We start from the raw sequence: 24,855 nt of genomic DNA, 5'->3' as shown, positions 1-24,855 counted from the left end.
CTTTTATCTGTGGCTTTACTGTGTATCCCATCACATGGCACGATTCTGTACACGTTTCCACAGATTTTCTCTGTATAGAATCTAAATATAATACATGATATGCACAATACCACAAGTTTACAGATGAGGAAGATTCTTCCAGTCCTATAAGTTTGTCATGATTTTGGCAAAACGAGAAACCCCCCAAATGCAACACCATTATAGTCGCCTTGTCAGTGTGGATGATCCATGACAGAAGCCTCAGTGCTCCAGTCTGTCCTCGAGTGTTGGGAGAATCACCCAGATTAGAAGAAATGGTGGGTCCGCGTTAATCTGAGGAGTTTGCCATCTACTCCTCGGCTTCCTGGCTGTGAGGGAAGGGCAGAGTGACCGCGTGCTCTTGAGCCAGGGCTGCCAGCTCCTTGAGGAACTCGCAGAAGATGACAGCACAGTAGACGGCATTCTTCACTCTCAGTGCCTCGGCCTGCTTCTCCAGGCTGGCGGGCCCGCCTCCGGCGCCTCTGAACAGAGCGCTGTGCAGCGATTGGCCGCTGTCTTTTACGTGTGCGAAGGCCAGCTGGGCGGCGTGCCGAGCCCGGGTCGGGCTGTGCGTGTGGCGAAGGATAAGTTCCCCAAGAGATGGCTTACGACTCTTCACTGTAGGAAAAGCGTTAAAGTTGTGACAACGATAAGAGGATGTGTGCTTTTTAACTCATTACTATCCACATGAGTTCTGGTTATTGCGTTTGAATTTAAACAGTTTTCCTCCGAAGCTCCGCCCCTCAGCGGAGTGAGCGTGTAAAGGAAGAGGAACACGTGATCGACACCGCCAAACCGCATTAGGAGCACTAGGTGGAGCTTTGACTGTCAGATCTTTTCACCAGATTACGTCTCGTGCACCACGATGAGGACAAAGTGATTTTAGAGAATCTAACAAGTTATTTCCTGCAGCTTGAAAGGTAAATTGTACGAAAGCTCTTCGAACCAACTCCAGTACACGAGTCATACCATGTAAACTTTCATGCTTTTAAAGCTATAGCTGGATATATAGATGCATATTTGCATGGAAATATAGATCGTCCTATTCAAAAAAATTATGGGCTCAAGTTTCTTCCAAACTTCTTCGGAAATATGATTCTGTACGAGTTTCAGACATCCTGGTCTGAACGAGTAGCTACTAAAACTACGCATACAGTATATACAGTATTTATACTGCATTTACATATACGTATGTAAATGCAGGTTGTTCTGTTGTCATCCTCACCTAGAGAATCAGAGCGCCGAAGAGGAGGAACTGCTCCAGGAGAGTCCGACCAGTCCACTTTGCCTCGGGCCACCAGGTACTGCTGGGCTTTCTTCAGCATCACTGGAAAGTCTTCATGGGAAGCCGCAAACGCCTCAATGCGATTCTTCACGGAGCCTAAGACCTGTGGTTAGTCAGGGAAAACACTGGGTTTCAATGATTTAATGTCAAATAAGGATTATTTTGACAGCATTAGTTTCTCTCATTTAACAACAGGCCGACTGTTTTCATGCAACAGTGAGGTAAGTCTGAATAGTGGTATTAGTACACGTTCTTTACCACCTTCACACATACATTTACCATAAGTAATAGCGCTTTTTAATGTTTTGAATTTTTTTTACCCTTGGAGGTTAAATCAGAAACAATTTAGACATTTCTAATCCAAGAAGAGGAAGAACGGTGGATTCGGGTACAGTGGAACATCGGTTCTCGAACAAAAAAATGGAGTTTAAAATCGAACAGATTTTCGGAGTTCGAACACACGAGTGGAGCCGAGGCAAACTGAAGGCACGCGAACGAAGGCGGGGTCTACCCGAGTAGGTTCAGTTTGAGTCGACCTGCCGTAGGAGAAAGACTGTGCAGATTTTTCCCTTCGTGTTTGTTTGGAGTTATTCTTTTAAGCTCTTAGTGACAGATCGAAACAAAGGTAAGACGCCTGAAAAAGGAAAGAGAAAAACAGCGAGAACTGTTGAATTGCAGAAGGAAATAATCGACAAATATTAAAACGCCGTCCATGTCTGGTATCTTGCACGTATGGAGAAAGAGCAGCCATCATTTCAAATATGAATACAAGAACCCCCCCCCCCAAATTATCATGAGCACCATCGACAGAGAACATTCCTTGAACGATATGTAGCACGTTTGCATGTACCTGGATCAGTGACTTTACACTGGGCTGGAAGACCATGCTGGTGTTCAGCAGGAAGGAGCGTAGGAGCGGTTGAGGATAGCAGGCCAGCTGGGCCACGATGCCTGTGAGCAGGACGTTAACATACAACGAGTTCTGCAGCATGTTCTCCAGCTTAGCAAACAGAACCACCATGAATGGACCTGCACAGAGAACGGACAGATACGGCATACAAAATGATCTGATGCATTTAAGCTCAAACTATAAAACCAGTCATGCTTTAGCCGCCGTTTATCTGTCTGTCTCTTAGCAACACAACTCAAAAGGCTACAGACGGATCTTGATGACATTTTCAGGAAATCTCGGGAATGTCACCAGGAATTATTACATTTTGGTGACGATCCACAAGAGATCCTGGATTCTGGATCACTTTAAATGTTTCTGTAACACTGCAGTCAATGGAGATTCAAAATTTGTTCCTCAATATCTGTTGATTATTGACTGATGTTTATGGAATCCGTGTCGCGTATCTCACCACCTTCGAATGGGCGAACAATGAACAAAAGTAATACTTCAGGATTTTGCACTATAAATGTGACACAAATGTTTCATAGGTAACCGCTTTGAAATAACAGTATGTTGCATAAATGCTAATTCATCGGTGTCATTTTTGGACACTAAACTATAATTAGACAAATAGAGACATACACCTTAAAACTATACCAACCATAATGATGACGTCATACTGGCAGCAGAAATAAACCGAGTTTACCTGTGTATGGCTGAGAGGTAGGCTGGTTCAGTGGCGTAGGACTGCCGAGGCCGAGCACAGCCCCTTCTCCCTTTGCGTCATTTGTCCGTTTCCTCTCCAGGGCTGAGGTCGACTGTTGCTCTTCCTGTCCCTCCGTGGCCGGGGACTGCCCAGCAGCTTCCTCCTGCTGGTGGGCCGCTCTACTGCGCTCCTTCACTCGGTCCTCTAGCTCACTCAGCTCCTGTGTGAAGGCCTCAATACTAATGCCCTGACTGTTTGGGTCTCCGGTGACCGGCGGTTCTCCTGGTGCCTGCTCCAGCAGCTCCTGGATGAGACTCTCCACAGATTGCTGTGCCTGGTTGGTTTCTGGAAGATCTGAGGATGTCTGAGTGTCCGAGGTGTTGCTGGTGAGCAGTTTGGTGTCAGGCATTGATTGGGTGATGGAGCGCTGCGATGGAGTCTGGTTCAGGCCGGGACATTCTGACTGTGGGAGAGTAGTGCAGCTCTGAGAGGTGCAGGTGACAAGAGATCCGTTTTGATTTGCATTTTCATCCAAATATTGCTGTTCCCCCAAGTCTCTCTTGACTTTCTTTACCTCCAGTCCTCTGTCCCGATTATCTGTGCAGTCATGTCCCTGCACAATTGTTCCGTTATATATGGTCTGGTAGCTCACAGTGATGTGAGAAGGCAAATTGTGAGGGGCTCGGGACAAGGCGGGGTGAGACGTTGATAAAGGAGTGGCTGAAGATGACGAGGAAGAGGGGACAAGATGAGGCACAGACTTTGGCAGGAACTCTTCTTTCTGCAGACTGCGTTTCTTAGACCGCGGCGTCAGGCTTATGCAGTTGTTTTTGCCAATTGTAACATCCCACTCCCCACTGTCCCGCTCTGAGCTGCTCCACTCAGATCGTGCAGCAGCAACAATGGCTGCCCTCTGCTGCCCGGGAGGGGTATTACTGTGTCCTCCCTGCTGTAAAGAGAAGTGCTCAGGGAACACAGCCATAGACCGGTTGGAGGAAAGTGGAGGTGGGGGCTGAGGAACTGTGTTCGGGGAGGGCTTTTCTCCATCATAGGGCGCTGACCAGTCACGACAGGCCCACGAGCAAAGTTCGATGCCACGTCTGGCGTCTTTGAGGTACTCCAAGTAACCTGAGTCCCAGTTCAGATACTCCGTGGGAGTCTGGTGCTGGTGCATCGGACTGTCGGGGGAGGGGGGATGGGACTGCAGCTGCTCCAAGCTGGTAGGTGCAGAGGAACCCCCTCCCAAACCACCTCCACTGCTCTGTTGGCGGATGAAGAAGGCCAAGCGAGGGGGGGTGCTGGGTCGGGCTGGGGCTGGAGATTCCATGCTGGTACTGTTCAGAACTGCAAGAATGAAAATTTAACAGGTAATTCTTCCCCACTATGTTAAATTAACAATTAATGCACGTCAGCTCCTCGTCCTCCTTTCTTGTTTGTCACTATCCTTTAAAAGAAATGCTAAACGTGCGCACAGATTGTTCAGATTGTGTTTTTGGCACGTATAAATGAGCTGCGTTTGAATACCAGCAGCTTTTGATTTTTTTCCTTTCCTTATTTTTAGCACTGCTAAAAGCAGCAGCTAGAAGCCAAAAGCAGGCCATACTGCTGTATGTAGTTTTTGAATGTAGCATCAGAAGTACAAAAAACAACAACAAAGCAAGAGTGCTACGAGTGCTACGCATGTCTGTGTGAGAGTACAAGGAACAAGAGGGTTAGGGTTCAAGTGAGAGAGAAATGGTGTGTGGGAAGCAAAACAATGCTAGTAGACAAAACAAGCTAGCTGGAACAAAATATTGTACAACATGGAAGTAATCAAGGATGAGAAGACCACCTTTTTGTTCGCAAACGAAGGTTTCACTGTATTTGGAACGTCACCAATCAAATGAATGTAATGCCATCCAATCAACACAAACTGTATGCTTCTAGTTTATGCTCACATTTCAAGGCTTCGAAGCTGATTACTTCATGTTAACAGTTTTCTTATGAGCACTAATTCCTCACCTTTTCCCCAGAATACACCGTCTTCATCCCGATCTGCCGAGGCCGACGCATTCAGCTGGCAGCACTGTGGAATCAGTGACAGGAACTTGTCTGCTGACTTTCCATACATGTCGGTCTCCCTGATAGCACGACGCTGACTAAGCATTACATGAGTACAGGGCAGGAGATACCTGGCAGTAAAACACACGTGTGGAGAGAGTATGTTCTATATTAGTTTGAGTAACTATCCACTTGTTTACATTTTCAATTTGAGTTAATATGAAAAACTGTGGATGCAGAGGTATATTTACTACATTTTAAATGAGCCTATGAATATGTAATATTTGGGAGGATATCTTTAAATTTGCAGGCATACCTGACAATGAGTTGCAGCATGATGTCTTCACAGTTCAGGGAGAGAAGAGTCCTGAAGAGACTCAACGATACCATGCAGAGCTACAAAACACAAGCGAGGAAAAATTTAGTTTCTTTCATGTGCGAGATATAACCATCATCGTTTATGAAAAATGGAACATCGTTTTCATTATTCTATAATTATTCTCTGGAGAGACCGTCTCTCGGCTGGCCTGGGAACGCCTCGGGATCCCCCCGGAAGAGCTGGAAGAAGTAGCCGGGGAGAGGGAAGTCTGGGCTTCCCTGCTTGGGCCGCTGCCCCCGCGACTCGGCCCCGGATAAACGGATGAAGATGGATATATTATAACAGTATATACAGAAATATATATATATAAACGTTTTTTCTGTTGATTTGAGTGTTTTTACACAGATTAAAATGTTTTCAGTTGTTTTATATGGGAAAAATGTATTGGACATTTGAGTGATTTGAGTATCTCCCTGGGGAACGTCCTGCCGGGAGGACGCCTCAGGAAAGACCGAAGACAAGCTGGAGAGACTAAATGGGTTAAGCCAGCGGTGTCAAACCTGTCCAGTGGAGGGCCGAGACACTCCAGGTTTTCCTGGTAATTGTAATTATCAACACCTCCGATTTGAGAGAAGGAACTCATTAGTGAGATCAGCTGCTGGAGAGATGGTTGGAAAGAAAACCTGGAGTGTCTCGGCCCTCCACTGGACAGGTTTGACACATGTGGGTTAAGTGATGAACTCATGCTTCGAATGTTTCTTTTTCCAGAGACCAGCATTTTCTCAGAGACTGAGATGGTTTTATTTGGGAAATTATCCTGCAGATTGGACTTCCTAGCTACAAATAATGTTCAACACAATGCTTCTGGTTTTTGCCAAACTCATGTTCAGCAAGCTTTAACTCCGCCCACTCAACAGAGTTTATTGAAGGGCATTGAGGCTATATTGCAAACACTTTCTCTACCCTTGAATTGCTGCTGATGCGTGTGAGCAGTGTGTCCAGGATGGTGTCATTGTCGTGACGATGCAGCAGGATGAAGCGCAGGAAGGTTTTCAGGAGAGACGTCTCTGACACACTGCGCAGAAAGAGGTCAAGATAGGCGGTGCTGGCGATCATCTCATCCACCGAGGACTGCAAACAGACAGACTCAGAATATGAGTCATCCGTTCAAGAATGTCATAAGTCTTTCATAAGACCGGTCATTTTTTATCCTTCATTACATTTTTTGAATATGGTAAGTACCCGCAGCCTTAACGGTATTTTTCCATGCAGGCAGCTTTTGAAGCTCAATGCCTTGGGATTTATTTTTTTTTAGCTCAAAAATGGTTTAATGTAAACTAGCGAGGGATGCCTGTATTTGTTGCCTTTTTTTTTACCACTCATCCCTTCCCTACCTTGTGGAGCGCGGGACCCATGACGGGTACGAGGAAGCCATTGTGGAGGTAGTCCAGCAGCTGAGAGCGGACCAGGGGATGAGCAACCTGCACCACTGCGTTACAGAACTCCAGCGAGTTCATGAACAGAACGAGCGACGAGACGACCATCCAGTCCTCCCGCCGGAGGGCGTGCCAGTCGTCTCCTCGGACTTCAATCTTCCTGGGCAGAGAGGAGTACAGAGCACTGAGGCCCGTTGCCAACACCTGATACGACACAGACAGGCCAGTGGGTCAGACAATGGTAAAAATCTGCAGGTAAATGCATCAGTGATGTAACAATGGCGGCGGCGGGGGGGATGATTAGGAGAAAATGAATCACAACCAGATATTGGGCTTAACGATAAAATAATTTAAGTACAGTAATATCTTGACATAAGAAGTAGGGATTGAAGCAGACCCTTCCCGTTGGATTGGAAATGTGCACGCAAAAAGGGGGGGTGGAATCAGAATCAAGTTAAGTTCAGTGAACCTTTTATTTCAAACCGGGCTGCTTTCAAGCACTCACAAGCTTTTAAAAAATAAAAATAAATAATGGCATTTGTGCAACCAGTGCCGTGTTTGTTTGGAACCAAGTCCTCCGTCTCCATCTTCAATGAATGCTTTAGTAACTCGGAAACTCGCCTGGGGTCATAACCTTTTGTTCTGCTCGCTCTAACACAAAAACACGCATGTGCGCAGGAAAGCTCTCCGGATGGGCGGGGGAGTGTGCTGGTCGCCATGAGAGGTGCACCAGGAGAGAGCGAGGGAGCGACACGCCAAAGAGAATTACGTACCGATGCGTTAAAACATTTACGTTAACAATTTGTACTCGATGGTCGCGATGTGATTATTTCATGCATCGCACGCAAACAATATTGAGTATATTCGATATATCGCCCAGCTCTAATACATACTATTATGTACATGTGCACATTCAGAATTAAGAAAACTAAGAATATATCATGATGCCTCACTTCTAAATGGAGATATATACATATATTATTATACAATTGAGTTTCTAACATATGATGATTTTGTGAAGTATCCTCTTATGGGATTAGTTTACACTGTACAAGACAATATCTTGCCAAACCTGCTGTACGTGAACCATGTACAGTAATACCTTGATATACAAGTATAATGCGTTCCTGGACCGAGCTCGTAACTCAAATCACTTATATGTTAAATAGATTTTTTCTATCTAAAATAATTTAATCTGTTCAGGGCGTCTAAAAACATGCTAATAAAAATGGAAAAACCTTTTTCAATTGCTATGTAGATACACACACACACACACAGATATTATAAATGATATACAGTATTATTGTAATATCAAATGTGGTTTTATGAGTTATAACTTTTAACAGACGGAAGCGCTAGCAGCGGTTTGCAGTGGAGAGGAGGAGGAGGGTACTTGTACTTCACACGTACACGTACATAAACATAAATTGCACCTCTGGAAGGCTTTGTGCTCTTAATATCGCCCTTCTGCTTGAGCAAATTAATGAATACACCTCTTGAAATACAAATCTTTTCTACACAGCATATTTTTGATGAGCGCTATCACTCACCGGGCAGAAGTACGAGTTCTCAGCAATGTAGCGCGCCACCGCCTCGTGGCTGGCTGAGGCCGCCATGACCAGCAGCAGGGCGTCTCGGGCCTGTTGTCCAATAGCGCCATCCCGGTGGATGAATGGCACCAGCAGGGAGAAGATCAGAAGATTGGTGGAGCCCTGCTGAGCCAGTGCCACCTGGAACAACATCTCCAGAACCACAGGTTGGCGAGCCATGGAGACACACACCTGAACAGGAGTCAGAATTAAAGAAATTAAAGAAACGCAGCACGGTGCAGAAACTCTGAAAATGATGTCACCAGTACTTAACTTCTAGTGCTGCATGAGTCTGTAAGATAAATTGTGCCGCCCTAAAACCTTCCAAGAAATGTACATAGTCAGAGGTAGATTGATTTTAAGTCAAACAGAAACCAAGTGTTTTTCAACGTTGGCGACAAAGTAAAAAAACAACAACAAAAGCAAACATGTGTGACAGAGCAACATTTGGATGTTTACCTCCACCGAGGAGGTTCCGTTTTTGAGCAGCAGGATTAGTAAAAACTACTGGATGGATCTAGAAAAAAATCTGAAGATGGGTCTAGGTCTAACTTAGATCCCATTAAATTTTGAGAGCGATCCGGATGCCTGTCTGGATACAAAAAAATCTGCATTTTCCCCCCCATGTACTTATATAGGCTTTAAAATATGCATTAAATTCACTCACCAAAAATCACAGTCATAAACTATCATGCAACATGTCTTCTGGATGTGATCCAGAATGAGGTCAGGAAAAAACATTACATTTTAACATTAAAAACTCCATTTACGGATTCACAAATCAGTTAAAAATACACATCAACTCCGATTCACGTTTACTTTTCATGGTTGGTGTTTTGATCCTGTTTTCAGCAAATCTCTGATTTTGAGTAAATCAACGAGCTATCTTAAAAAACATCGCAGCAGTTCAGCCAAACTCTAGTTTTCTGGTGGTCATGTTTGACAGGTTCTTTGGCAGTTATGATGATTTGGTGTCATCAGGAGATAATCTCACTCTATGGTGTTTAATAGCCTTTTATCCTTGTAAGAACGTGAGAAAAATAATGGAAACTTTCTGTTTGAAACAGACAAGCAAATGAGTGCTTGCACAGTGAATGGTAATCTATGGGTCAGTTAAATATTTTCTTGGATACATTTATAAAATCTCTTCCAATTTGAGCATTACTGCTCTTTTTAGCACTTAAATTCAGTTAAATGTCCTCCTCCACAAGGTTCTTCTGGGAATCACCAATCTAAACAGTTTGTACAACTTGTGCTCCTGTCAGGACTCAAATATCTGTGTAAGGATGTCTGGGGTACATTATCCAGTCGTTTTTGCTGTAGTACTAACAAGCCATGTTCTTCAGGTTGGAAAGAGGACGTAAAATGCAACAACCTACAGAGTTTAGGTGGCTGTACCTGGTTGAGGAGTAGTACTAAGCTGTTCTCAAGTGCTGAAGGACAACCGAGCTCCGGGTCAGCACAAGCTCCCAGAAGCCTCAACAGGGGGTGCAGGACCGCTGCGTACTGCAGCAGATGCTGCTGGGACTGGCCGATGAGCATCTCAAACAGTTTCAGCAGCGCCCCTTGACTGTCTGGATCCAGGCCTCGGCGGAGGTGCCACTGAACCAGGCACTCGAGAACATCCTTGGTGACCACGAGCTCCAGGATTGGACCCATGGGTGGCACGGCGGTGCTACCCGAGTTCTCAGCGGGCCGTTCTTCTGCTAGAAGACACAGCATCTGATCAGTGTGATTCCTCACTGCTGCTAGGTCATCGCTGGAGGATGAAGGCTCCTGCTGCTCCAACACCCAAGAGAGCTGAAATAAAATGAAAAAACAGTGATTACAATCCAAAGTTCAATGCTGGACATCACCTCTTCTCTACGAGGACTCGGTTGCTGTCAGGCGAGATTCTAGATGTCCGTGACGACGCAATCTGATCATTTCTTGTATAAGGAGCAGCGAATGGGTGATCAAATGACAGATTAATGCCATACTGGGCCTATGATAAAATGCAGATGTTGTAGTAAAGTAAAGAAGCAGTACATTATCTTGTAAAAGTAGATTCAAAACTAGATGTAACAAATCTCCTTTAAAGCCGATGTCACTATACAGCAGTCCCTCGGTTCTCACGGGCTTTGCGTTCCAGGACCCCCTGGAAGGGGTGAAGCTCCGCGAAGAAGGTGCCATATTTATTTTATTATTTCACGTGTATTTTTACCTTTATGAACCCTCCCTGCGCCGTTATCAACGCACCATCTGCTGGAACAGTAGTGTATATTTAAAAACTTTAACAAAAAAACACAAGTGCAAAGTAGACAACGCCAACGACTCGCGCTGATGAGCGAGGTGAGACTCTTTGTGTTTTCCAAATGCACATCTCATTCAACGCGTTGTTTTCATTTATTTATTTTTACCATCTTTTTTATGGACTAAAATGCTTATTTTATCAATAAAATAATGGAAATATTTCTACATACTGCAGAATCTCACGATATGAATACACATGTTGGGCAAGAAAATCCGCAAAATAGGGTGAATCCGTGGAAAGTGAACTGCGATCTAGAGGGACGGCTGGATTACCTAAAAACTAGAGAGAAAATACAAACTAAAATAACTTCCAGTGTGATGATTCACTTTATTGTTTTGGTAGGATCATTCCATCAAACACACCTCGGCTCTGAGCTTTTGGTGAAACTGGATTATATTTTATGGGAACAATATTTTTTTGTTTCTTCCTCTGGGTCAGTGGAAAACATCAACAGAAGTGAAGAGACTGAAGAGAAGGTTGGAGGTGGAGGACAAGAAGTAGAAAAAGGAGAATAAACAATAAAGAGAAGAACATCAAGAAGAAAAAGATTATTGCAAATGTTGTACAATATAATTTTTGAAACAGTTATTTTTTAAGATAAAAAGAATATTGTCACAAATTCATGTAATAATGCTTTAAAAAAACACAAATAAACTGAACAACGGGCAGAGTGTGCACGCCTTCATCAAGAGCTGCCAGTCAGCATCACTAAAGTAATAAGGAACTGCAGGCTTGTGTTGGGTTGTGCAGACAGAGGCAAGACAGAAGCCAATGAAAACCCATGTTGCTGTGAACCCATCTGGTGAATGTACGCAGACTCACACACACACTCATACACCTTATCTCTAATGTTTTATACTCTCATATCCATTTTCATGTGTTTGAAAAACTTACATTTTAAAAATGAAGGGAGTGGATGGGATTTCTAAATCCTGATTTCCTCGATCCCAAACCACATTCATTCCATCCAGACTTCTGCTACAACAGACTAATAAGCAGTACTCGGTCTCATGTTTCCTTAGAGATAATACAACAAGTTAGCAATAGTAGAAGCATGTAAAGCCAAGCTACGCCTCCATCATCAAACCCAACAACTAACTCAATACGCAAATATTCACGCTGGGTGTCCGGTCAGACAATGATTCCGTAAACCAATTGGTCTCTCTATCACCTAAGGTAAAGCTTTATTTCTCCTCCCGTGATGTCCAGCCTTCCACATAACTCGTATTTCTCTCGCACTGCCTTCTACCTGTCCCATTTCTTGTCCTTCCTCTTGCCTGACTAAAACGCCAGCGACCTTCCGACGTGTATCCCGTGGTTCTCAAGTCTTCTGGTAAGTCTCCCTGACCACATAGTGCCTTTACTCTTCCTTTTGCAACGTCCCCCACTTGATTTTTGGCTCTGCTTTCATTCTCTTCCTGTTCTTGACCTCCAGAGTTATCCTGCAGACCATTTGATGTGGCCTGGAAACACTTTCCCCTCCCATCTCCCTGCAGTCAGTGATCTCTTTCAGATTACACCTCTTGAATAAGATGGTGTCCTCCTGCGTGCACCTTCCTCCGCTTTTGCAGATCACTCTGTGATCCTCTCTCTTCCTGAAATGTGTGTTCACAACAGCCAATTGATTCCTCTTGGAAAAATCTACCATCATCTCTTTTTTGCATTCCTCTGCCTCTCCATCGCACCCTTCATGTCTGTTGAAGTCTCTCTTCCTCGGAACACTGCATCACTTCATCCATCTCACGAAAGAACTCTCCTTTCTCTACCATCCAACACCCAACCTAGCATATGGCCTGACAATATTCACTACAACACCACCTCCATCCAGAATTTAGGCGGTAAAAAAACAAAAGGCAGAGCGTGAATTCATTACGACTATAAAATGTGCCATTTTACAAAGATTCGAAAAGACGGTGCGTCTCCTGCTTACCTGTCTCCAGTGGTTCTTAAACACCATGAGGCAGGTCTCTGGGTCAGCAGTGCAGGGGCTGGAGGGGGCGGCGCTGTGTCCAGATCGACTACCAGTACCCCTAGGGTTCAACCTACTCAACCAGCTCATAGTGAATCCAGTGAGAGGCAGGTCAAAGGTCACAAAACCTCAACGACCAGAGGAGGAGTTACAATTAAAAAAGGCTAGAAGTGTATCAGAAGAGAGAGAGGGAGGGGAGACGTCAGCTGCAAATGTGTTGTCCCTCCTATGTCTAGGAGAGGCCTGCTGCGGATTTAAGACTCTGTGTGACCCCGTCATCCAGTCTGAAGCCAACTCCACTCCATATCCAGCCAGTGTGCAGCCTGGGGACAAATATAGAAAATACAACACATCAGCATTCGGACCTGAAGACACATCTACACGATTCTATAAACTGTATTCAGATATATGTTAACATATATAATAGCACTAGTTTTCTTGTTCAATAAGAATGCACATTTTCTTTGCTGAGAATTTTACACAGCAGGTATACGAGTGTTGACATTTTTTTTAATAATTAAAAAGACTTGGAAGAGTAAATCTAACTGAATAATACTCACAGAAAATTCTCCTTTGTGCTCAAACGCTTTAGACAAATACAGGATTCAGGTTAACGTGAAGTATTCCACAGACGGAAATTCAAAACATGATTTCAGGTCGCACACAGCATCATAAAAATACATAAAGGAGTTCAAAGTTCACCAACCGACTGCACTAAAGGGAGACTGCCATCATAAGACAAGGGAGTATGCCAGAGGTTAATGATCAAACGCACCACAGCTTGACTTAACTGCTGCCGTCTCACACCAGAGTCTAGAGGTCAATATTCTCCTTCAGAGGTTCAGGCAGGCTGAAACTGGGGAAGGATTCCTTTCAACGTTCTGTCACTTCCTACAGCGTGCAAGCTGACAGCCACGCCCGATTTTGTTTTCTTGTTTTGCAGCTCATATTCTGGTCTACAGACGTGAATGAAAACTCTGTCCCTCACATTTCTAGATCATTGTGTTTTTCCCAGAACCCCAACGACCACTTGTGTTTGCAGCGGCAATGTTAGTGAAGTCAGAGCCACACCTCTGATAAAAAAAATTAAAAAATGACCTAAGTCGGTAAAAATGTCCACCTGCACAATCAATAGAGTATTTCTATAGCATGTTTACTGAGCCCTTACACCTGTGAAACACCACGACACCAGCTTCTTCACCCACCTTCAAATGTTCATGCTTTAAGGAAGTATATTGCCCAGTTTTTAGGAGATGTTTTAATCTAATGCTTTTCTTGGGCACCCACTTTCAATCAATTCTCATCTAGGGTGTGTCATTGAATAAGTTCAGTATCCTATTACTTGAATTTTTATTATTTAACATTAATATTGTTGTAACTTGTTTCATGTACATTTTTCGGCTGGCGCAGCTCCACGAAGCAACTCAACGGTGTGCGAGCTGTTCTTCTACGAAAGATGAAATGTATGATAATACGTAACACAAGTAAGAAGACGTCACAGTCAAAGAGGTCAACATAAGAAGCACAATGTGCACGACTTTCCAAAGCAGTGCTCTCTAAAAGACAGGAAAACTGAACAATAAATATTCATCACAGTTCCCAGGACCAAAGGTAATGCATCATCATGGAGATGAACACACCAGCATATATCCACAATGAACACGCTATAACTTTTAATTAAAAAAATAGTATACCTGTATCGTTTACATGCATTATTTAATGCTCATCACATTCAACGGTGCTCAGCGTGCAGGATGATTGGATCACTGATGCGTTCAGGCTCCACTGCGAAGTCGATGCTCAAGCTTTCCCAGCTTTTTAAAGCAAAGATACTAAAATATAATCATCAATCATCTTGATGCTGCCTTTAACTTTTACCACGAGGCTTATTTTTGAAATGCATTTCCTGAGTTTACTGTATTTTTCATATATAAGGTTTATATTACAGATTGTTTTATCGATCTGAGGACTGTCGCTTTGGTGTCCAACAATTTGCCTCGGGTTACTGAATCTGATGTGCTGTTTCCAATAGGTAGTAATTATACAGTTTGTAATTAAGTGTTTGAGTAGAGGTTAAGTTTCAGTGAGAGCAAAACCAATATAGTTACGATGCAATAAATCACTGCAGTTTGGGGGTTCCTTCGTGGGAAAACGTGGGCGAACCAAACTCCTGAGACAAGCATCAAACAGTATGACCTTGCATTTATCGTGATAACTTTATTCACACAGTCCTGACAGCATTTTGGGTTGCCTAATTGTCACGATGTTAACAGTATTTGGGCTTTAACCCGAACCTTACAGACACCATGATGTCTCAGATTTAAATCTGGCCGAACCAGAAGGTTCGTCAGAAAACAACACTCACCGCAAGTGGGACGACATAGCTAGCTAGTTACAGCGATAATTAGCTCGCGCAGAAAGGCTAACTTTAACTTGACAGTTCAGTAGTTGAAGTCAGAATGTGGCAATTCAAAAATGACTCACTTCGGGTGCTTGTAAGGGTCTCACAGCTGAGGTGCTGATTCCACGGATCCCTGTTCGTCGGTATGCTATGAAGTTAGCGCTGGTGGTTGCTAACGACTAGCTGCTAATTAATTCCACAATGTCAGCGCAGAAAAGGTTTGACCAGCGCCCAAAATGAACGGAAGACAACTGCAGAGCTCGACCATAGCGATCCGGTGAAACTAACAAATGCGCCACTGCTTCCTTGGGGCTGCTGCGCATCCTGTTAGCGACAGATAAACATCCCGTTTGATGGTTTGTCAAACACTCCTCTCTCTCCCGCAGCCATCTTACTTTAGCTCCGCCCACACGACGTCACTGACGCACACACGCCCAGCGACGCTCCTCAGCCCCGCCCCACGAGAGCGTTCAAGTGTGTGATATATTTTAACATTTCTGTTTAGTTTTTTCCTTTTTCTTTCTTCAGACGAAGACCTGGTTAGCGTGGTGATGGAGGACACCCATCCATTCAGCATGGTCGAGGAAAAATATGCGTGAAATCAGTCAATCCTACCCATGTTCTCCTCACTGCATTCACTCACTGCCCATAACCAAATGTTACACACGCACATTCACTGGCCACGCACACCCCACTGTTAAAAGGTATGTAGTTATTTTTTCAGTCAAATACAGTAATAGGCACAATATAATAATACATGCATTGCATACTTTATTTAGTTTCATTTACAGACTTTTGGCAAAATATCACAAGAAGCTGGAGTGAACACATTTGATGAAAGGCTTCAATGCTTCATGAAGCTCCATCGTCACTAGTTTTTGTTGTAAATAATATTTTTTGCTCAGATCCAGGTTGCTCAATCATATAGTTCACTCACAACTCAAAACTGCAGCATGGCTGTGACCAGAAAGGCATTGATCCACTTGATGTATTACAGTAAAAAGGATCATTTGTCTAACACAGTCACGCATTACCTTGAGGTGTTTTAAACCTTTTGACCCGTGGGAAATAAAGGACTTAAAGGTAGTGACCAACTGGAACAACAATCTCCAAAATAGTGAAATGCACTTAAGAAATATTCCATGTGAAATTAATATTAAAAGGCTAATGCCATATGAAGAGTAGCACATTCTGGATTGCCTCCAACATTCTCATGCAATGCTTTGTGTTTTCTCATTTAACAAGACAGGACAAAAACAGTGCAGTGGTTTTACATACATCTGACACACTTCACTAAATCCTTTCTCAGCTAATTCAGAAATATGTAGATGGTTGTTGGAAATCCCTCAATTGTGTTCAGTCACAAACACAGAACAAGCCTTACCAGCTTTTTGCTGCCAACCTTCCTCCTTAGCAAGTCACAGATTTATTTTATTTGCAATCCTGATTCCCAAATCTGTTCAAAATCCTAACGAGGACATTCTCAACCACAATTTGACATCTAGCATCTCTGGTAGTGATTTAAGAGGAATGACTGTGTCGGTGCCTCTGGTCTGGCCTGCTGGACACGTCAGAGATGATGCTTCTAAAAGGCTGCATATCGCGTATTCACAGCTGTCACGCCATTTTAGAAAGCTCCTGTTACAAGAGAGGGTTAAAGCCAAACGGGACTGTGGTCATGTTTGCAGACGTGAGTGCATATACCACAGGCATACAGTGGTATGGGTCAGCAACCTTTTTCATGAGGCGTGCCACTTTTCAATGTACTCAAGCCCAAAGTGCGAGTGACGTTCCACTCTGGGCCTGAAAGGTGTGAACCCCAAACTGCAGAGACGGAGGCAATGTGAGAATCACATAGCTGTGAACCAATACGTTTTCCTCGTATTTCTGTACACAAAGAATCACAAAGAGAATGCGGACAGATCCAAGTTGTTCAAATCGATGGATTCACATTTTGCTCCACTTGCGAAGGAGCCAGCGACCAATTCTATTGCCGATTCAACAACTACAGCAGACAACGTGGTCAAATACATTTATATATTTTGATGTAGTTTAGCCTCCAGGGATCTGGCGTCCACATATGTCGACATCAGGTTTTTGGTTTAGACCCCAAAATGTTTGCACCAAATAACGTTTTGCGCATCATTACTCAATTGTGACTATTAATTCTATCAACATTCTAAACACATATGTCCTCACATGTGGGTGTCATTCTTCTCTGAAACTACATCATGATAAAAGATAATTCTTTGTTTCTACACTCATCCGGTCCCAATCAGCCCAATTAGCCAAGAGTAACAAAAAATGCATGCCATGCAAGAGTTCGGGTCTTAGGAGGTAAATATAAATGTTACATTTAGATTTTTAATTACATAGTTTATGTTGTCATTTTGTTTTTGTCAAGTTAGTATTATTTTCGTCTTTTTTTATAGTGTATTTGGTACATTTTGCGTTCTTTTCTCCAGTATGGCCTGTAGTTGCAGCCTCTGATGTGTTTAAAGGAAAACCTCTCTGATTGCTCTGCGAAGGAAGAATTCCCAATGGATGCATGACAGTTGTTGTGGTTTCCTTCCATAGAGACATGCATCGCTAGGCAGTGCTCAGGTTGTCCTGGGTTGTTGTTAGGAGACCCATGTCCCAGTGTCTGATGCAGGTCAGCAACGATTGAACTACTGTCAAAGAGAAAACTACTTCACAAGAAGTCAGAGCAGCGGCCGTCCTCATTTAGAAATAAAAGTGTTGCTCAGAGTTTGTTGTTTTGAAGAATGGCTAAAGCAGCTGTTGGCATTAGAGCTAACCAGTGGCAGAGACTGATCAGATGGCACCGAGGGCAGAAAGTGGCTGATGACCAAGAAGATGGAATCAAGGATGATGGGAAGCACAGCAACAATCAGGATCGGAAGTTTCACATAAAGTGAGTAATTCATGTTTGATCTGTTTATTGCCTGTACAATGAGGATGTTTATCATTTGATCCTTTGGGTGCAGTATTTGGTGCAAAGGGATTCTTTCATCCAATTATTTATTCAGACTTGACTTGTTCTAAACTCGTAAAGAACAAAGCACGTGAGGAAATAGGCCTTGATTCAGTCGTGTATTAGAGCACCGTCTTCCACAATAAGAGCATTTCCCTTAAAATGTATGATCTCGGGTTTTAATGCAATCAAGATTCTGCTAAATCATTGTTCAAAATAACAGACTTTTGTTTGAGTCCTTTCAACCAAGCAGAGATGGGCGTTATGGAGAATTAAATATTCTAATAGTTTCCACAAAATGTGTTTAACTTCTGTGCTGAAATGAAAGCACAAAACTAAAATGTATGCCCTTCCCATTCAGTTAAAGACCATGTTTTTTGTTTCGTATTTGAGGCATCATTTATCCATTTTGATATGAAAGCCATGAACTGCAGTCTTTGGGTGTTATTTATCTTAACTTCACAATGACATCATCACAGTGAATCTATCACAGGTTGTATTGATCAAGCTGGTGTACCCCCAGAATGCAGAGACAGAGGCAGGAGTAAAAAACACGTCACTAATATATTCAAAAAGGTAAATACAGAATAACATAAATCAGAAAATACAAACTGGCTATACTAAACGACCTAAGGCTTGGACTGGCTGAGGTCCCAGAAAAACGTTAACACGCAATACTAAACTCGAAACAGGCGCTGGAAAAAGGATGGAAATCAAAAGCACTGCCAAAACAAAATATACAAAATGGGGAAACACGAGTTGGTAAAGAAGGCAAAGCATCCTAATCTGGCACCAGGGTGTCAGCAGGGGAGGGTTCGAGTAGCAAACGACTGGCAAGGGTGTCTCCAGGTGTCTCTCTCCCACGGCCACTCCCACACTGCAAGACATGGAACAGCAGTGTCAGAGAAGCAGATCACATAGGAGACCATGACAGAACGACCAGGTTGAGAATCCTCGTGCCCATCTCTCTGTCCTTCATCATCCTCTCCCTCTCAGCTGGACAGAGTGGCTGGTCGACCCAGCTGAGCAGTTTTATTACATCTGGCTCCAGATCATGATCTTCCCCATTTTCTACAACTCAGTGATCATTATTTTGAGGTACAGACAAGAATAGGAACAGTCATCAAATATTTAATGTCAAATCTGCAGTCGCTCAACAAACGCTGATGTTTTCTCAGAACATGCTTCACTTCAATCGCTCTGAGCCTCCTGCCGGTGTGGCTGACTCTCGATTACCTGTCAGACCTCATGTACGTGGTTGACATGACCATCACTGTGCATACAGGTAAAATGCTCCTTTCAACTCTGTCCTTGAAATACAATAAAATTCTTGAAATTCTCATTTCATTTGTCATTGGACTGCATCTTATTCATGATTTAATTGGTTCCTGCTAGTGAGATGATTTTTCTTTTTTTAAAACCTTGTCCTACTGTTTCCAGGTTATTTGGATCAAGGCATCCTAATCAAGGATCTCAATCAGCTGAAGAAGCGCTACTTCCACTCAAAGCGTTTCCTACGGGAACTGGCCTCGCTGCTGCCCACTGATCTTCTCTACATTGTCTTTGGCATTCAAACGCCACTGGTGAGGATCAACCGCCTCCTGCGCCTCCCGCGCCTCAACGAGGCCCTGGATCGCATGGAGACGAGAACCTCGTACCCCAACACATTCCGTATCTCGAAACTCATGATCTACATCTTTGTCTTGATCCACTGGAACGCGTGTCTCTACTTTGCGCTGTCCAACTACATTGGCTTCGGAAGTGACCACTGGGTCTACCCCAACACCACGAGGCCAGAGTTTGCCTCCATGCGGCGTCAGTACTTCTACTGCTTCTGGTTCTCTGCCCAGATCTTCACCACCGTGGGAGACACCCCTCTGCCAAAGAGGGAAGAGGAGTACTTGTTTATGATTGCAGACCTGCTCATTGCGGTGCTGGTGTTTGCATCGATTGTCGGGAATGTCGGAAGTGTCATCACGAGTCTAAGGGACCGTGATAATGTCTTCTTTCCTAATCACGAGCTGGCAAGTTGGAAAACTTTGTGATCATTTTAGTGATGATGATGACATTTTTCCTTATATGACATACACAACCTGAACTCCATGCTCAATTACATGCTTTGACGTGAACTGCAGTTGTTCAAAAGAGATGAAGGAGCTTCTTTTCTTAAAGGTGAAGGCATACCTGCGGAGCCACCATATTAGCAAGGAGCTTCGACAGCGAATTGACAACTGGTACCAGCACCTTCACATCAACAAGAAGATCATGCGAGAGAGCGAGATCCTGCAGCAGCTACCGCTCCACCTCAGGACAGAGATCGCTGTCAGTGTTCATCTTCCAACATTCTCTAAAGTCACCATCTTCCAGAGCTGTGAGAAAAGTCTGCTGGAGGAGCTGGTGCTGAAACTTACGCCTCAGGTCAGGAGCAGAAGTAGTCAGACGGAACAGCTGGCTCAAGGAGTTCAGACAAGAACAGCATTATGGGCAAAGGGCGATGCTGATGACTTGTAAGGTCATGTAGCTGCAGGTAGCACTGAAGTCCAGTTTGACTCATACCATACACACATAAGTTTGTGTATTCTAAACCCAAACCCAAATTCTGCCTCTCTTCAACGGCCAATAACTCAAGAACGAAAAATGGTAGGAAGGAACACACTTTTCCCTCATGAAAGAAGAGACTTTAATTTTCCATTTGGTACAATCGCTGTTTGCATAGTCATGGTGCAAAATATTCTGTGGGGCTTTAAAAATATGGCAAAATGAGTGAAAACTGGGGCTGGCACTGAAAGAGTAAAAAAAGAAAAAGATATCTGGTCAATAATCAATCTTAGCAAGATATTGCTTATTGTCTTAACATAGATGATGCTGTAGAACAACTGATTCATGGGAAAGTGACTATCATTGCAGATTAATTGAGATATTTGTCATTTAGATTGTTGCACAAACATCAGCGTGGCATTTGGGCACTGCAGCATAGAACGGAGGAACCAGTTCTTCATGGGGCTGGGATGGTTTACTGTAGTGCCCTTTTAGTGTAAGGGTCATTTTACATTCAGTTTGTGATACATGCCAATTATATAATCAACACAGGTCAAACGTGAAAACAACATCCACAACAGAAACTACCAAAACTGGAACAAATGTAGTATCTAGTGAAAGGTTAGGGAGAAACCGCATTTGTCTTTTATTTTCTTGCTTATACCTTTGCGTGTAAAGTCCACATTAGAAGCACAAGTATCGACACAGCTCATCTTAGATTCAACATTCAATAGCTCAATGCAAAGGTTCTTGCCATGAAATGCTGAATAGCCTGCGGCTTGCCGAATTCATTATTAATTAGTAGATGAAGAGATGAAAAATCTTCTCGTGTCTTTTGCTTGGCAGGTTTTCAGTCCAGGCGAGTACGTCTGCAGGAAAGGAGATATAGGTCATGAAATGTACATCATCAAAGAGGGAAAACTCGCTGTTGTTGCAGACGACGGAATCACAGAGTTTGCAGTGTTAAGTGACGGGAATTTCTTTGGGGAAATAAGTATCTTGAATATCAAAGGTAACAGAGCTCTCAGAAACATTTAACATTTTTATAAATAAGCCAAACAAAAATTTGTGAAACTGTGGTGTCTTTAAATTGGTGCCCATTTAAAAATAATCCCAAGGTTGGCCTCTATGGTTCAAATTTTCACCTTCCTAATCAAATTGCTAAACATCAGGTCAATATTATTTAAAGTCTAAAATACATCGGTCAGACAGATAATAGCATACTAGTCGTTTTTTGTTTGTCTTTTTTTTTTTTTGCACATCAAGGTTTTACAGACATTCCTGTGTATTTCTTTTCAGGGAACAAGTCAGGCAACCGCCGCACCGCCAACATCCGAAGCATTGGCCATTCTGACCTGTTCAGCTTGTCTAAAGAGGACCTGACGGAGGTGCTATCAGAGTTCCCTGCAGCCAAACGACACCTGGAAGAGAAAGGCAGACAGATCCTCACTAAAATAGGCATGCTGGTAGACAGTCGGGAGGGAGAGAAACAGGAGGCAGAGAAAGTAGAAACCAAGATAAAAAGATTAGAGACCAAGTTGGAAATTCTGCAGACAAAACTTGCTCGACTAATGATGGAATTAGAGTCCAGCAACCGCAAAATGCAGGCCAGGGTGGAGCAGCTGGAGGCGGAGGTGGCAGCGCTAGTGGCTCATCAGTCAGAGGATTGGGAAGAAGGAGAAAGAAGAGGTGAAGGGACAGGAGGAGAGGTTGGATGGGAGCGAGAGGAGGCAGAGGGAGAAGAAGATCAGGGTCTGGATTCAAAAGTAAGAAAACAAGAACAGGGAGAGGAAGATGGCGTGACTAAGAGAGAGCACTAAAAGCACAAAAGAGGATGTGGAAACAATGACTACGATCGAAATCAATCGAAATCGATTGCAAATCAATTATTTCTAGCTGGATGTCGACACATCAGAAGCTTTAACTGTGAAAGATGAGCAAAAAACAGAAGGTTCTGTCTCAAGTTCACCAAATACCTGAAAACGTGTGTCAAACTCCCACAGCAATCCTGTCTTTGTACCGTTTCACGCACGCATTAGGTCTCGTCACACGCACGTCTCTCAGACAGGGGAAATGAGCAGCATCGCCACTTGACAGTTGCGTCTCCCACAAAGTCAGCTACCATATGCTGTTTGGTCTGTCTCAGTGATGCTGTGTGTCTTCGACTCTGACCAAAACAGTGTGCCCCCTAGCGGATAATTCTTGAAAAGCATTTAATTCATCCTGCGGGCCTGATAGAACCTCCTTGCGGGCCGGTTCCGGCCCGCGGGCCGTATGTTTGACAGCCCTGATCTATTGTGTCAAAGGCTGCACTGAGATCTAATAAAATAAGCATGGAGACTAGTCCATTATCAGATACTATGAAAAGGTCATTGGTGACTTTAACTAATGCTGTCTCTGTGCTATGATGAGCTCTGAAACCTCAAATAACTTATTGTCTTGTAAGAATTCACACAGCTGACTGGAAACTGCTTCCTCTAAAATCTTTGAGAGGAATGGAAGGTTTACCTATTTGGGCTGTGTTCTTGACAAATACCTGTCTGGTGATAGTATGGCAACTAAGGTGATCAAAAAAGTCAATCATAGAACAAGATATTTGGGCAGAATGTCTACTTTAGTCAAAAAAAGTGCTCTCCGGACTGTTGCTGGAGCCCTCGTTCAGCCCCTTTTTGACTATGCTAGCACCTCCTGGTACTCCAACATCAAAGTGTCCCTGAAAACCAGGCTCCAAACTTCCCAAAACAAACTAATTCGGCTACTCCTCAATCTGGGTCGGCTACTCCTCAATCTGGGGCCCATGACCCACCTTCTTCCTGGACATTTTGCTAGCCTAAAATGGCTCAGGGTAAAAGACAGGGTTTAAACAACTCAAAATGGGATTGGCATTTAAAATAGTCAATGCAGCTCTGCCCTCAGTCCCCCCAATCCCTGCTTACCTGACTAAACACCTCCAAAGATTTAGTGACACCCACAGCCACAACACTAGAGGGAGCTCAAACAGCAACCTGATTACACCCTCCTATAAGACAAACGTGGGTAAATCCTCTTTTTACAATACTGCCCCCAAGGGTGGAACTGTTTGACCCCTGCCCTCAAAACATGCACCTCTTTGGCCTCCTTCAAAACGGCCCTAAAAATACACCTTTCAGGGGGGCAGAAACGGAGATAGTCATCACGAATCTCTACGGATCAACCCCTCCCCCCCTTTTTTGTCCACCTACGTTGTACATATTATGTGTCTTTTTAATTTTAATGTATTGTTATTTTGCATCTGTGGTGTAATACATTTTTATTTTATTGTTATTTTGCATCAATTGAGTAATTTAATATTAGTTTTATTGGTATTGGTATATGTCGATGATTTATGTACTAAGGACTTTCAACGGAATCAAGACCGCAAGGGCTTTTTTGAAATGCTCCTCTTAGGCAGGGTGTTTGACTGTACTTGTACTGTAATACATGCTACTGTTTGACTGTACTTGTACTCTAACATTCTATCTAATAAATATATTCATCATCATCATCATCATCATCACATTCCTTGCACCTCTCGGGAGACACACATTCAAACGTCTCGCTTTCGGTATCACGAGCGCTCCGGAAATCTTCCGGAGGAAGACGGCTGAGACGCTGAGTGATCTCGGCGGAGCGCCCGCCTGCATGGTCGGGACCAGTGTTGGGCAAGTTACTCAAGATCAGTAATATATTACTTATTACTAGTTACTTGTTGGAAAAAGTAATTACATTACAAAATAATCAAGTATGGCTGATCTGATTTCTGATATAATATTATCATCTGTCAATAATGAGACATTAATTCTCCAATATTTCATAGATGGCTGCAGTCCCATGTCGAGGGCCATTTTAACTGGGCTATGGTCTGAGAGGGTCATTGGCTCAATTACTTATTACTCCCTGCCAAAAGTAACTAGTTACTTATTACTTTAAGTTACTCTTTCTTCTCGTCCTCAATAATTGCATCCTTTCTCCCCTAAAGTCTCACTTTCATGTTCAACATTAGCAGATGTTTCTTCTCCTCTTTTCTACAGCTGACATTGTAACTTCTCATTGTTGGTTTAACTCCAAACCGGTTCCTGAACACACGACATGATGAGACCTGAACACATGACATGATGAGTCCGTCGAGTCAATGGACCCTCATTTGAATTAAATTATCACGAAGACTTTTACTTTGTAGGAATTCATAAATTCACTAAATGAAACCACATCTGGACTCAAACTGATAACGAAACACACTTTTTGAACAACTTCAGTTGTTTATTAAAGCAGACTGCTGGGCCATGAGGCAACGTGTGCTGGTGCATTTCAATGCAAACAATATGCACATGAGTGTAATAAGAATAACAAGAAAAACATTTATTTTAACTGTCAGAA

The 24,855-nt window shown here is 43.3% G+C and overlaps 3 protein-coding genes across 3 annotated transcripts in view; 2 read left to right on the top strand and 1 right to left on the bottom strand.

Moving 5' to 3' along the window:
* Nucleotides 1-328: 328 nt before the first annotated feature.
* Nucleotides 329-12,637, bottom strand: fhip1b (FHF complex subunit HOOK interacting protein 1B). The gene is made up of 11 exons (XM_068746007.1): nt 12,509-12,637; nt 9,684-10,085; nt 8,247-8,477; nt 6,655-6,900; nt 6,224-6,391; nt 5,258-5,337; nt 4,903-5,072; nt 2,902-4,245; nt 2,154-2,332; nt 1,244-1,406; nt 329-636 (listed from the first exon to the last, which is right to left on the bottom strand). The coding sequence occupies exons 1-11, from the start codon at nt 12,635-12,637 to the stop codon at nt 329-331; spliced, it is 3,420 nt and encodes a 1,139-aa protein (XP_068602108.1).
* A 6,288-nt stretch (nt 12,638-18,925) lies between these two features.
* cnga4 (cyclic nucleotide gated channel subunit alpha 4) lies at nt 18,926-22,356 on the top strand. The gene is given in 7 exon segments (XM_068746488.1): nt 18,926-19,020; nt 19,101-19,207; nt 19,363-19,946; nt 20,095-20,340; nt 21,307-21,472; nt 21,760-22,267; nt 22,269-22,356. Coding segments are annotated over 7 exon segments (1,743 nt in total). The 5' UTR covers nt 18,926-18,976.
* A 1,764-nt stretch (nt 22,357-24,120) lies between these two features.
* trappc10 (trafficking protein particle complex subunit 10) overlaps nt 24,121-24,855 on the top strand; it is a 9,915-nt gene continuing 9,180 nt past the window's right edge. The window contains exon 1 of the mRNA XM_068746487.1: nt 24,121-24,140. Coding sequence (XP_068602588.1) covers nt 24,121-24,140 — 20 coding nt within the window. The remainder of the gene's footprint in view (nt 24,141-24,855) is intronic.

This window comes from Brachionichthys hirsutus, chromosome 12 (assembly GCF_040956055.1).
Source record: "Brachionichthys hirsutus isolate HB-005 chromosome 12, CSIRO-AGI_Bhir_v1, whole genome shotgun sequence".
NCBI lineage: Eukaryota > Metazoa > Chordata > Actinopteri > Lophiiformes > Brachionichthyidae > Brachionichthys > Brachionichthys hirsutus.
This window is presented reverse-complemented; position numbering and strand designations above follow the sequence as displayed.

Bases quoted from the DNA above. Each gene is read 5' to 3' on its own strand.
- fhip1b (XM_068746007.1), bottom strand. From the start codon at position 12,637: ATGAGCTGGTTGAGTAGGTTGAACCCTAGGGGTACTGGTAGTCGATCT. The intron at 10,086-12,508 runs GTAAGCAGGAGA...ATTTTATTTCAG, and splicing joins TTAAGAACCACTGGAGACAG to CTCTCTTGGGTGTTGGAGCA. The intron at 5,338-6,223 runs GTAGAGAAAGTG...TGTGTTTTGTAG, and splicing joins GCATCAGCAGCAATTCAAGG to CTCTGCATGGTATCGTTGAG.